This window comes from Pelodiscus sinensis, chromosome 17 (genome assembly GCF_049634645.1).
Source record: "Pelodiscus sinensis isolate JC-2024 chromosome 17, ASM4963464v1, whole genome shotgun sequence".
Classification (NCBI taxonomy): domain Eukaryota; kingdom Metazoa; phylum Chordata; order Testudines; family Trionychidae; genus Pelodiscus; species Pelodiscus sinensis.
The window spans coordinates 3,427,299-3,442,149 of record NC_134727.1 but is presented as its reverse complement, the minus strand read 5'-3'; the positions used below and the strand labels follow the sequence as shown (position 1 = coordinate 3,442,149).

The 14,851-nt window shown below is 45.8% G+C and overlaps 1 protein-coding gene across 6 annotated transcripts in view; it reads right to left on the bottom strand.

Moving 5' to 3' along the window:
- Window positions 1-14,851, bottom strand: part of SIL1 (SIL1 nucleotide exchange factor) — a 183,711-nt gene that overhangs the window by 129,147 nt on the left and 39,713 nt on the right. For all 6 annotated transcript variants that reach the window (XM_075900131.1, XM_075900134.1, XM_075900129.1 and 3 more), the window contains exon 2: window positions 6,978-7,092. In XM_075900131.1, coding sequence (XP_075756246.1) covers window positions 6,978-7,082 — 105 coding nt within the window. In that variant the 5' untranslated portion in view covers window positions 7,083-7,092. The remainder of the gene's footprint in view (window positions 1-6,977; window positions 7,093-14,851) is intronic.

The following is a 14,851-nucleotide window of genomic DNA, read 5'->3' as shown; positions in this document are numbered from 1 at the left end:
TTACAAAATTTTCTCCTCTCCAATAAGTTTTCTTTAGACACCTGAGATTCTCTCTTTGTGGATTTAAAAACATATTTTTAGTAAAAATTAAACCAGCATAACTGTTATGACATTTATGTTGAACTAAGCAGTGCATCTTATTTCCTATTCTAATACAAGCTGCAAGCTACAAGCAAGAGTTAACAGAGCCACAGCTATATTATAGCCCAGGCTGGCAGCACTGCATGTTAGGAAGGTTGTAGGACACTTCCCATCACAAAGACGGTTTTCAGTAGCATATAATTTTGCAAAACTAACTGCTCAACTGAAATTTTCCACACTATGTAACAGCCTCAGAATGATTCTGTTTGGAATATTTCAGCCAAAACTGGCCATTTCCAAGACAGTCTAGGGGAAAATAGGTTGTTTTGCCTATATTAAAAAATTCTGGCAACCTTTTCTTTGAGAAGCTCCAGGGGCCCATGTTTAGAGCAGGATTTGACATTTAGCAAAGGGAGACCCTTCGAGTCAAGAACATGCCTTTGGCCGTTCCTTTGAAAATCCACCCATATTTGACCACACTATAAGCTTTCGGAGAAAAAACAATCAGAGTTTACATACGCTCATTAGAGACTCGCTAGAGCTCTACGGTTCAATTCCCTGAATATTTCCTCCACATGGAGCATTCTTAACTCTGGTGCTGAGCAGAGCTTTCCCTGCAATTGCAACCCTGGGCTGCTGTGTGCAAGAACCTGGACCCAATCCCCACGCACCCACCACTGGGCCCAGCAGCGCGGCGAAGGGAGATGCCGGATTGGAATGCAGATCACACAGAGCTAGATTTGGGAGGGAAGAGAGAAGATCTGGTCAAGGAGCTGGGGAGAAGAAGGAAAGGGGGACTGCGAGCCAGAGAGCAGAGACTGAGTCTGGCTGGGGAAGACGACAGACTGGGAACGGGGTAGATCAGTAGTCACCAGCCAGTAGATTGGGATCTACTGGTAGATATTGGAGCCTCTGACGGGTGATCCTTGCCAGCACTTCAGCTGCCTCTCCACACTGCTGCGCACCTCCTGCCCTTTGCCGTGGAGCTGCCCCTCCCACTGGGGAGCCTCGTGCTTTCTGTGCAGGGCAGGACAGGGAGTGCAGGGGTGCTGATGTCAAGGTGTCCCCTCCCAATCTGTATCCTGTCTCCACAGAGCAGAGAGGGGGGCACAACAGGACTTGGGAGGGAGTTTGCTGGCTGCTTTAGGGAGTGGGCATGGGTCCGGGCAAGCCTGCCTTAGCCCCACTGCACCACCACTAAGGAGCCACCAGCAGGAACCCACATCCTGAATGCCTACCCCAGTCATGACCCCCCCCCCCCCTGCAATCTAAACCCCTGCCCCAGCCCCGAGCACCCCTGCATCCAAACACTGTCCCGGAGCCTGCACCTAGAACCCCTCCTACATCCCAACTGTCTGCCCCAAGAGCAGCTCAGCACCCCCTCACACTCCAAATCCCTTAATCCACGACCAGAGCCTGCACCCCAACCCCAGCCTGATAAAAGTGAGTGAGGATGGGCAAGAGAGGGAGAATGGAGTGAGCAGGGGCGGGGCCTTGGAGAAGGGGCGGGATGGAGGCGGGGCAAGCGTATTTATATTTGAGGTCGATCTTGGGATTGCACTTAAATTCAAAAAGTGATCTCATGCTCACAAAGGTTGGCGACACTTGAGGTAGAGTGTCACAGGGTTGGGATTCCAGAGCGGTGAAACTAGGACTTGCTGGCCCAGGAGACTGGGACTGGAATCAGAAGCCCGGGGACTGGAGGGTTGGACTAGCTAAGTGAGGACAACAGGCTCTGGATGAGAGAGAGACAGGAATGGGACGGGGATAAGGAGTCAAGTGTGGAGGGAACTGGCAGAAGAGTGTATGCCTACTAGAGCACACTTCCCTTCAGTGGAGGGAATGGAACTCACATTTCCTGATCCAAACTTTCCTCTGCTGTCAACCAAACTGTGAAACCCACTGAAAACGTCTCATCCCTATTTAGCCCTCATCCAGGTAAGACGCCTGTGTACTACAGCTGTTCATTCCAACTGTGATCACAAGCAGCACACTTCTATGCAGACCATCAAAAGCAGAGATGTGCAATAATTTTTGATTGAGGACACTCCAAGAATTTGGTAAGTGGTCAAGGGTCACACTCTTATTAATGGAGGAAGTGCAGGTCTGGGGTGCAGACGCGAACTCAGAGTAGGAGATTGGGAGTTGTGATTTTGAGCATGGGATTGGGGGCCAGGGTGCAGGAGTAGATATGTGTATGGATGCTGGAGAGGATACTGACCTGGAGGAGGAGTGCAGCAAAGCGTGCAGGTTCGGGGAAGGGTGTTAGGACTTGGAACAAGGATGCAAGGCCTGGTTGAGATTATGGGTGCAGGAGCAGGGGTGTAGAGGATTTGGGTTTCATTGGGCAAGGGTACAAGAGGGGGAGCGGAGGGTTGCGGTAGGGATGTTAAATTTAGTTTAACTAAATTGACTAGTCGATGGATTTTCTATTGATAAGTGGGGGAGCAGCAGGGGGGTTAACCACACTGCAGCGCTGACTTTTAAATGTATTAAGAGCTAGCAGGGTCTTAATACATTTAAAAGGCTGAAGCACAGCAGAGGGGACCCAGCGCGAGCGGAGACAGCTAATTCCCAACTCAAGGCAGGTCCCCCCGCTCCCTGCACTGCGCACCAGCCTTAAACGTAAAAAAGGCTGGAGCTAAGCAGGAGGATCTGGCACAAGCCAGGAATCAGCTGCCCCAGCTCAAAACAGATTCTCCCCCCCCCCCCCCCCCCGATTTCTAAACATAATAAGAGCTAACAGGTTTGTAATAAATATAAAAAGCTGAGGCACAGCATCTGGGACTTGGCACAAGCTGGGACTCAGCTGCTTCCCGGCTTGTGCCTGATCCCCCACTACCCCACCTGTCTCCTCTGCCCCTCACGGAGACAGTGCGGGGGGAGGGGCTAGGGGCGGGAGGGGGAGAACAGCTTTTAAGCCGACTCGCCCCAGCACCAGCTTCTGCTTTCCCCCTCTTTGCTGCCTCCAATAGAGACAGCAAGGGCCGGGAAGCGACTAGTCAAGGGACTAGTTAACTATCCTATAAGCTTTTGCTTATCAGATAGTCAACTAGTTGCTTACATCTCTAGGTTGGGGGGAGGGAGGGACTGGGATGTCAGGTGCAGGAACCCCGCTCATGAACCATGTAGGTATCAACAGAATGCCACATAATGAAATTTGTTTCTTCATTTTGCTTTCAAAAAACACACAACACAACACACACACCCCCACTCAGAGGTTAGGCAGTATCAGAATTACAACTGCCTGCACATTACAAAATAGGAAATGCCAAAAGTAAGGAACAGATCACCTTAAGTCTGGCATTTCCTAACTTCTGAATGTTTGACTTGCAAACCTTATTGTTCTTTTAACAGGGGGCTGACAGGAATGCATAGTTATATTGAAAGGAAAGGACCATTCCCTAACAAAAATGAATTACAGATGTTTTGTAACAATGCAAAGACAGTTGCAGTTTTAGAACCTCTCATCACTTCTGCACATTAAGCTAATTTACATTATATTAACAACGCTAAGTAATTAGCTCTTGCTTGAATAGTAAGGTGGTGAACAGATCTGATGTGTGTGAAGGCCCAGACTAATGGAGGGCAAGCAGGAAAAGTTTCCAATCAATGAGATCTATTAGTTTGTATAACAGACTTCCAAGGAAAATAGTGGAAGTCCTATTACTTCAGTCACTTAAAACTGCGTGGGACAAAAAACAATTAACAGTATGCAGTAAGTAACAGCCTTACTCTGGGAGATGAGACACTAAATCAGATGTGATTCAATATGTCATTTCATCTTAGATTTCATAGGAACTGCCCCACAGTTAGTCTAATAACCTGTCTCCATTAGTGACCACTTCCAGTCACTTCACAGGAAGGTACCCAAACAAAAACACACCCCACACTATCAGTGGACAATTTGTAAACCTACCTATAAAGTTTCTTCCTAATCCATCAATTTGGCTCATACCTCAAAACAATAGGCTTTATACTTGTTACCCTTATAATAAATATTGTAAACCCTTAATAAATAATAAATTAACTGAAAATAGGGGACCGAACTCTGCATTCACCTCTCTTACCAGCTTCAATGGAAGTTGTGTATTTATGTTTAGTTGGAGAATTTGGATGTTTGCATTTACATGTATATGTTACACAGTTTCTAAAAATAATTCTGAGTGGGAAATATATTAGTCTGTGGCTCTGAGCAACATGTGTGCAGTTAAAAACAATGGTGATAATATATTACAATGGTTGAAAAGCTATAGAACCATTTTAAAAGTCAAAAGGACAGAAATTTGAGAAGTGCAGGGAGACTGGAGCTTAATTCCTACTTTTGCTTAGTGCATGGATTAGAGGATTAGAACCGTTGAGATTAAGACAAATGGTTACAGTTTAGTTCCAACCATAAACATAAGAAGTCAGCTTCTGTTGATGAAAGTGAGTGTTAACATTTTCTGAGCCAAGATTCAACAAAGCTAATATAAATGAGTCACAGTAGTTATTACTTTGCTTATTTATGTTGTTAGATTATTATCCAAGAGGGATTTAATGATACACAGGCCCATAATAAATTCACCAACATGCCTCTTAATTTTATATCTGTTGAAACACATAATGGAGACAGCTGATGTTTACGAATGGTCTCTGTTCAATAAGAGTGCTGCAATCTAAACTGTAAGGAGTAACAGTACGTGTCTTTCTTCATTTAAACAGTTGCTTCAGCTGTTTGGCCTGTGATCACTTTATAACTATCCCATTTTCACGAACACTCTAAATACCATTAACATTTGCTGTGGTAATGAAAACTGGCAATTATACACAAGCAACAGTTCACGTAGTAGAAAATATAAAGTACATCATTCATTGCTAACTACTTTTGTTTGACTTAGAGAATCAAAAGGGTAGAACACACAACAGGTTCTATAGAGGAATAGGGACATTTCCTTAGAGCAGTGGTCTCCAAACTTTTTTAAGCACAAGATCACTTTTTGAATTTAAGTCAGTCCAGGATCTACCACAAACCCAAATATCCCTGCCCCGCCCCTTCACTGAGGCCCCGCCCTCTTTACTCTGTAGAGATGGGGTACAGAAGAGGGGGACAGAGTGACATAAGTGCCCTCCTGCCTCTGTCTCCCACAGCCTGCACAACAAGCAGGAGGCTCCCAGGGGGCAGCTCTGAAGCTCCAGGCAAGGAGCAGAAGGGCAGTGGGGAGAGAAGCAGCTGAAGTGCCAGCACCCGATAGCCTCCCAGCCAAACCAGTCAGGATCACCTGTCAGAGGCTCCAAGATCTACCGGTAGATCCTGATCTACAGGTTGGTGACCACTGCCTTAGAGTCTGATATTAGGTTAACATTTGAGATTATCCCCAGTCCAGGAGGCCAACTGCACCCCACATGGCATTCCCTGGGCCTCATCCTTCCTTAGGCTAGAAGTGGCAGAGACCAGCTCCAGGTGCTCTTCCGGGCTGGCAGGCAGCCTCCATCACCACTCCCCTGTGACCAGGCAATGGTCCTGCCTCTCCTCAGGTCACCACTACCTGCCTGCAGACAGAGAGGGCTCTGTCTGAGAAAAGGATGTGCTCAGTCCCTACCCAGCTGAGCCAAGGCCCGTGTATGGCGTGAGCCTTGCAAAGCAATAAGGTGCTGGTAAATGGACATCATCCCCATCTCAAGGGATGTCTACCCTACACACCATGCCTGAGCTCTGACCCAAATTTGAGCCCACACCCCTCCCACCCACACACAGGTCAGTATGACTCAGGTCAGCAAGCATACAGGACCCTCGTCCTAGACCCCGGACGTGGGGCTGGGTCACAGCCTGAGTCCTGCTGTGAACTTGGGTCCTAGCCTTGTAGTTCTGTAATGTGGGTGCAAGTCAAGTCCCAGACCTGAGTCACGAGGACTGTGTAGTACAGCATGGGTGCATTAACACAGCTGAGGGACCTAGGCCCAGCAATTTTCAGCTCAGATTTATGATGTAGTGTGGACATTCAAGCATGGGCTTGGAAACAGAGTCCAGTACACTAGGTGACAAAGCCACAGGCTTAGTGTGCAGTACAGACATGCTTTCAGTGACCTCTGCTGCACAGGTGTTGCAAGGGGCCCAGAGCACTCGATTTCAGAACCCATGAAGATGCTTGGGCAGCTTGCTTCAACGTACTATGTCATGCTATCTGTAAATGCAGGCAGATGGCACTGCGTTGGTTACAGTTGGGAACATGTTCAAGCTTTCCTTTGCAACCAAAGAACTAGACATTTTTTTAAAATGAAAGTTGAAGTTGCATCCCCAAATCTGGGTCTCTTAATTTCTGGCTGTTCAGCTTGCACCTTTACACAGATGAGTCCACACAGTTCCTACTCATTCAACTCAAGTCTGAAAAAGAGTCAGGCTCAAGGTGTGTCGATGAGAATCTAACACGCAAAGGGCCCCAAATCACTCGCCACTTTTGAAAACGTGGGCATAAGAGATGTCTCCACAGTTACACAAGGATCAGAAGCAAAGTTGGGAACAGAACACTTTTAACTCCTATTCCCTGCTCTCACCTTTAGGCCACACATTTAGCTTTAGTGCTTGTCCTAATGAAAAGTTTTAATTGCAGATGTTTAAATAAAACAAGGTATAGGTGGCAAAGTATGAATATTGCCTGACTATTGCATGTTTCTTGTCCATGTCCTCTTTATTACTCAGCATCAGGTGATCCAGGTAGGCTTACTTCTTCTAACTTTTCTAAATTTTATACCATAAAACAAAGACAAAATGATGCAGAGATGGAGGTGATGCACTAATACATGCAATTCCAGGAGAAACAAACAAAACTACGGTCACGCCCCCAGTAACAAGTAATTTAAATGATTTCAATGACTTTATATAGTGACCTTCTGCTCTTAGAGTAGCGCATACTTACTGGAATTCTGTCACTTAAACACGAACAGAAGCACACAGCAGAAAGCAGCAAAACCAGCAAGTTCAGTTTCGCAGCAATGGACAGGAGTCCAATGCAGTAAGACATTGCAGTCAATCTAGAATTCAAAGAAAACAAGAACAATTATAGGTTAACACACATTCTTCACAGTTTTCAACATTTATTATACCATGTTCTTCAGCTATCATAATTATTAGCTACACAAGGCAGGGGCAGTAATATCTAGCCTCAGATGACAAAAAGGAAACGCTTTCAAGCTACATCAATCTGGACCTGAAGAAGCACCCAGGCAGCAAGTTTGCAGGTAGCTAATTTTGGCTCTGGCATAAAGGTCTTTTCACACCCCAGCTGCGTTTTTGTTAATGTGAGGTAACGGATATTCTACCTCCAAATGCAGGTGCTGCTCTCTGTGAAGTATCATTCACAGTCCTGCAGCCCTTACTCCGGCAACAGGATAGATGTCAGTAAGAGGTCTGCCTGAACTAGCACTGCAGATCTGGTCTATGACCAGTGCCACCCGTTTCTCATCTGGTACGATACTATTGTGGCCAAATCCCATCAATTTCTTGGGAGACTGTTGTGTGATTTCAGCCAATGCCATCTGCTTTGCAGAGAAATGGGCTAATAGATTCAAATGCTGACCAAAACCCACATGTAATTTCCATTCCCCCTCCCGCCCCCCATTTCTTACAGCAATTTACCCCCATAACAAAAACTGAAAGTCTGATAAGAAGTTCACTACAGCAGTGACAGAGAAAACTTTCAGCTCACTAGAAATAAGACTCAAATGTACCGATAAGACTGGTGACAAATCACAACACAGTTCTCTACAGGCTACCAGATGGAGCATGCAGCATTCCAGGCAGGCACAAAAACATTTCATGTTTTTTGTAGGTTACAGGTATGCAGGAAGAGTTATATGCTAAATGCAAGGGGATATCTTGCCACCTTGCTGCAGGACAGAAACATTCAGATGTAGAGAGACATTTTCAAACTAAATTTTAAAACAAACTTTTGCCCCCTCCACAAACATGGCTTTGTTGGAGACTTCATAAAGCTTGGTGCATTTTTTTAAATGTTTAGCTGTTGAATTTGCTTTGTTCTTACATCTTGTAACAGGTGACAAATGGAAAGATGTGGATCTATATATGGTTCTGAACAGATGATAGGATTTGCAATAATAAAACTTGTCTTACAACATAAAAAAACCTAAGGACATTTGCACTAGTGTAATTAGGAGTGTAAATTTCCCTAATACACAAAGGGCCTTTGTTTTAAATTACCCCTCTACCTTTTCTCATACAAAATTAGGTACAGACACCCAGACCCAGAAATACTTCGGTTCCCAAGGAGCAAGTGCTCACGTCATAACACGCAGTGTTTTTAGTGGTGTGGCTCATCCCCAGCTGAGCGTTCCCACTCCAAGAAAGTTCTGTTCAAAAGCTTCTGAAAACCTCGTCGGTGCCGGTGGCTACAGTGACAGCGCTTCCATTGTGCTCTCTATTAGCAGAGACATTTTATGACGTTTCCATTTGTGCATCTGTAGCCGCTGCACAGCTCAGCGAGCGCAGCCAGCAGAGGCTTAGGTGACAATTCAAAGGAATTCAGTAACAAGAACATATTTCATTAATTCCTCTTGCGGCTGGGTATGCGCCATTCTTTCGTGTTCTAACTCTAACCGTGCAGCGTGCATTATGTTCTCCAATAACTCTATCAGAAACAACACCTGAATTTTGATCAGCCATGTTATAAGAACACAGATCACGGACTTCTCGTGTCCTTATCGCAGGTTAAGGCCAAAAGGGATCATGATCATTTAGTCTGACCACCTGCTCACTGCACCCTCACCCCTCCCCCCCACTCCTGTAACAGACCCATAATGCCTGGCTGAGTTACTGAAATCCTCAAATCATGATTTCAAGTCTTCCTGTTACAGAGAATTCAAGTTTACGCTATTTTACTGCAATCGTGTGCAAGCTGCAGTTTAGATGTTAAGTGCAAGGGGATATGTTCTCACACCCCAAAACCTCCAGGCCCTCTGTCAATCTGATCCAGGGGAAAATTCCTAAGAATGGCGCTCAGCTAGACCAACAGTGGACAACTTGTGCAGGCAGTCCTCTGGGGCTGCGCCTGTGCCCTGCACACCTCATCTGTCCCTCTGCCCCATGTGCCTCTCCTGCATTGGGACACCAGAGTCCCATGCTTCCTACTCCTCCCTCTCCACACTTTTGGAGCACATGAATCACCTGATTCGCACCTGTGCCCACTCTGTGGCCTAGGTACGGAATGGGAAGGGCTGCAATGCTCAACGTGAGTCGAGGCCCAACTTCCCAAGTAGGGAAATTAGCAGGTCTGAGCTCACTCCCAGCCTGTCCTTCCCTGCGCAGGCATTAGGAGATCAAATTCCATCAGCCTTCTTCCACTTCTTAGCCAGAAACAGAGAGGTATCCTGCCGGCTCGCCAACAGCACCAGCTGGGCACGACACACAGACACCATGATGCTGAGTTGAACCTTTGCTCCAGAGCCGCAGTGAGCACCGACTCCTTGCCTAATCTCATGCTTTTTAGTCCTAGGTTTAAGGACTTACAGATGTCATGTGGCTCTCTGACGGGTCTAGGGCATTTACAGTGATCATAGGGCTTTAAGCCGGATGGATCCCAGCTGGGACTAACAAAACTCTATTACTATTTACACTAATTGTACAAGGACTGAAGCTTCTATGAATGAAGCGTAAGCAACAGTAGTAAGTGCAGCAAACTTGCTGTGCACGGTCACTAGTGACAAGAGGGAACTGAGAAGCAGGTGGGCACCCCTTATAACACACCACTCCAGGGCTGCTCCCCTACCAATACTGCAGAGGGAAGAACTGGCAAGCACAAACCCCTAATGTGGGATGGACATAAGCAAGCACTGGAAGAAAAATCTGACAGGATGGAAGTAATCTACCCCAACATCCCCAGAGTCGGGTTTGTTTTGTTAATACCCATCTCTGTCTAGATGACACGTTCGTATCCACTGTGGGCCCAATCTCTGAATACTACTGCTTGAAGAAAAAGGACATTTTAGCATAAGCACAGATACATATCCTAGTCTTCATTATGATAGGACGGCAGAATATTATTTTCGCAGCACTAGGACTGTGTCTAAAGGGAGATCCTGCTTCCTATCCTGGAAACCCCAAATACAGAAATTATGGCAATGGTTACAGTTTGGATGATCAATATACAGAATCTGGTGATTTTATGTATTGATAACCATGGGGTCACCTAGCAGATCTCAAGCGACATGAATTCTCAACTCTGAAATGGTCACCGCTCCTACAGATTGGTCTTTGATACCTGAAAGAAGGGAAAATGTTGCTTGAAAACAATTTTGGAACAAATGCTCTGAACGTTGTGAGGCTTATTTAGCTGAATTCGAAAGTACAACAGTTGGTCTGAGAGAGCTCCCAACTTCATCAGCTCCTCTGACTGGAGATAGTGATTAGGAATTTGGCATTAACGGATATCAAGTATGACAGCACTTGCCACGGGGTATGCCATAACTGGGGTATGGCTGTTAACTATTGTTTATTTGTGTAAACGTGTAACTGCTAGACATTTTAGCAGTTACATGTTTACATGCAGGGGCGCTACTGCCTCTATGAAAGCCGGCTTTCCAGCTCCTCGTGGAACAAGGTGTACCGGTAGTTCGGAATAGGAAGCCTAATCCGAACTACCTAGTTCGTGCCGCATGTAGCCGCGGGCACGGAGTCCGAACTAGCAGACATTTAAAAATGGCGGCACCCGGCAACATGCAAATGAAGCCCAGGAAATTCAAATCCCGGGCTTCATTTGCAACTCCGGTTGCCTACATTAACCACCCTAGTTCGAACTAGGGTGGTAGTGTAGACATACCCCAACATCCCTAAACTGGGGTAGTGCTGTAAGAACTTTCTAAGGCTGAGCTGTAGAACTCTGCAGGGCTGGCATCAGGACAGTTGTCCCAAGAAAGCCTTTACTGTTGGCATTTTTGCACAAAACTTCCTTATTTCTTGAACTTGCAGAGAACATTACAGTACAAAGATGTGACCTTTTGCTTTGACACTATCATGCAGAGACATTAGAGTCCTCCTGGAGGAATACAAGACTACGTTTCATCCTTTAATGGGGTTAAAACATGGACTCTGCTTCAGCCAATAGAGTAAGTTCTATTTGTGGACTTCTCACTAGGCTACATGAGACTTTTATAAATCATTTCATCCACATAACCACTCTGAATCAATCTGGTGCTGGATGGAGCACTGGGTTTTGGCAACTGCAAACTTCCTCTGCCAGAGAGAGACAGTGACAGCTGAAAGTTAATCAAGCCTGAAAACCATAACCTCTTCAACAGAAAGACAAACTGTATCATGGTTCCCAAAAGACTCTCTTAAACTGGATTTTTGTTTGTGTCACCACTTACTTTTCTTTATGACCAACTTTGTCTTTTGTAAACATTTTTCTGACATCTTGTACCTAATGGTATAAGTACCACATCTTAGATCTTGTACCTAACGGAATTCACTCTCAGCACAGGCCTACGACTGACTTTTCTGGCACCACGGGTCTGCGTTCCATCATGAATCCAAGATATTCCAAAAGCCATGGTCTTGTGTGTGTGCATTTCGGCTCCAGCATGCTCTGCAAGGAGCTCTGATTAGCAACGTTTTCTAGGAAGAAACTAGGAGTAAAATTTCCTTCTCTTGTAATACACCAGCATTACTATTACCATTATCCCAGAGCTACTTGCCAGATCAGTGGCAATGATGAGGACTGCAAGGTTACGGGACCACCGCATGCAAGCTCTGTAGAATGAGACTGTGAAGATGAGCTCCCGTTAGGAACTTCTTGAAATGTTTCAGATGGAGCCCTGATCTGTTTGCTCCTGATTCTCTAAGGCCAGAAATAGGGTAGGGAACAGCCCTTGGTGGGAATGGGTTTTATCGGTCTAACGCGAAGTAAGCGATGCGTGGTTTCATTCATGGTCTAGCATTTCAGAGGGTGGTTTGAGATCCCCAAGACACTTGTTAAGAAGGAGCAGTAGACCTAGTCACTTCCTTCTTCCTCTGCTTTTTCTTGGCCTCCCTCACCCCCCGAAGCCTACAGCTGCACCGTCCTCCACTGAACACCTCAAAGGGAAGCACAGCTGGTGGACGATCTCCCCAAAAGGGAAGGAAGCTCCAGCATAATGGCTGGGTATGAGAAAGACACACTATTGAGACAAACTAGGAGTCAGAAATTGGAAACACAATGCTGGAATTTCCTTCAGAAAAGCCCTGCTGCAAGGAGGGTTCAGCGAGCTGCCTGCTGTTGGGGTGGCAGACAAAAAGCAGGGGAAAACTTCCAGAGGCAGGTATCCCACTGCAGCCAGTGACTGACAGGTCTGGTTCTGCCCCCAAGATGCAAGCCAGATGAAGACAGATGCTGTGAAGCACAGCTTGACCAACCCTAAAAACATTTAAGTACGAGTGTAATTACTCTAATTACTCCAATAAGCAGTTCCCAATGACAGCTCACATGAGTAAACTTATGCAGGTGCTAAAGCTTTTATAGGATCAGGGCCCAAATTCAGTGGTTGTAATCAACAAACAGAAGGAATGTGGGAAGAAGAAGGGTAATCATGACAGGAACATGTGATTACATAGACTAAGTGTATAAATAGATAGCACTGAGTCACTCAACTTTTATAACTATGGCTAATAAATAATAGGTAATAATGCCTATAGGCTACTTGTCTAGTCTTCAGCTAGCATCAGCTCTCAACTTATCTACCAAACACGGAGTTCAAAACACTGGCAAAGATTCTCCTCTCACTAACACTAGTACAGTTTCATTTAAGCTAGTCGGGATGTACAGGTGTAGCTGAGAACAGAATTTAATTTTGTATTTCTCATGCAATAGTCTGCGAAGTCAGTGAAATCCCAACTAGGCAGGAAGGATTTTCCACAATCCCCAGATCACATTTTCCCATCTTTGCACTAGCACTACCCTAGGTCTAGGGATGTAAGTGACTAGTCAAGTAGTTGACTACCCGATAAGCATATGCATACATCTCTAGTTCTCTCCAGCTCCGTCTCCGCAGTCGGGGGGGAGGGAGAGGCAGAGGTGCAGCATTCTGGGATCCAGCACGAGCCGGGTCTGGGACCTACCTCTACTGCAGCTCTGCACTTTAAATATAGTAGGAGCCAAAATGCCTGTGCACCCGGCTCCTACTACATTTAAACTGCAGAACAACAGCAGGGGTAGCTTCTGGACCCCAACTCCCCTTATCAACTAATCATGTAGTCAATACAAGTTGTATTGATGTATGAATACTCAGTTACCTGCCTCTTAACATCCTTAATCAGGTCCACCAGCCGTAACATCTTTGGGAGGGCTAGCGTAGGCTGGGGTCAGGCATTTTTACCACTGGATCACTTAGATCTGCTCTGAGCAGGACCAGAGACAGGAGACCTGCAGGCATTCCAACAATTACAATGGCACACAGACAGCATAAAGAGCAAAGCTGGATGCTGCTAGAACACACCAGCTTCAGAAGAGTGCAGCAAAACTATTCATTTCCATGAAAAGCCTTGTGGCTGGGCTTTTTTAAAAGACAGCAGATAAGTCTTCCCTCTAATTCCTGTATTTTGTCTCCCACAAGGCAGTGTTTATTTACAGGTTTGTGTTGCCCTATTTAAGTTGACCATGGCCTTTTAACATAACATGATCTGCATTCAAGAACACTTAGTCAGAAAGATCTAGCTATCCTCTTGCTCACTTGCTCTGTCAAAGCCTGGAGCTCAGAGATTTCTTATACTCAGGGCCAGATTAAGGGGGGGCAGCTAGCCGGGCAGCTGCCTGGGGCATGGCGCCCCTTACCATGTCAATCAGGTGCCACACGCCTGGGGCGGGGCTGCACATGCGCCGCACGCCCGCTGCCCAGAGCACAAGTATGGCTCGGTCCGGCACTGCTTATACTGTAGCATAAACAAAACAGTGTGTTTTTCACACTGAAACTGAGACCTTCACAAACTGTCCCCCTATGTTTCTAACATAGGCTGCATAATGAGATACATGTACAAGTCAGAAGAACACATACTGTGCATTATGACTTCATAACCCACACACAGTGGTTAATACTTGTGACGGTCTCCGTTTTTCTAAGGCTGTACACATATCTTGCCTTGCTGCCTGCATGCTGCCACATTGTGTGACAGGGAAAGGCAAGCATGTCTTTCATCCCTTGCCCCTTAATCCAAATCTTTTAGCTTCACTCTACCTTTCCAGCGTATTATGAATGTGTATTGCAATAATATGTAGGAAAACCAATCAGGGATCAAAACTCCATTATGCTAGCACTGTGCAAACACAACAAAAAGAACCACTTCTAAGAGCTCACAATGATGCGTAAGATGAAAGACAACAGGTGAGTACAAGAGACAGATGGAGCAGCATAAGGAACAGTGTGATGCTACTGACCAGCGTGAAGAGCAGTGGCCACAGAACATCAGCTACCTAACACTTGTCAAGATGTTTGCAGGCATTGCAGCAGAGGAGAGTTCGAATGAAGACAGCGAGCATATAATATTCCACAGCTTGGATTCCAGGGCAATGAACCCAAACTATTCCTGCATTACAAGGTCTCATGACTCGACATGGCAAACACACGCCACCGGACATAGTCAGAGATGGCACATCCAGAGATGGCACTACTTTGGCCCCTCAAGTCCTTGAGTCTATCTACCACAAATTCAGAGAGAAGTCCCTACACAGAGGGCACATGCCATTATCCCTCACCAGCCATAACAGGATTTCATTAGGGATTAAAGAACTCCTCATGCAGTTCTTACTTA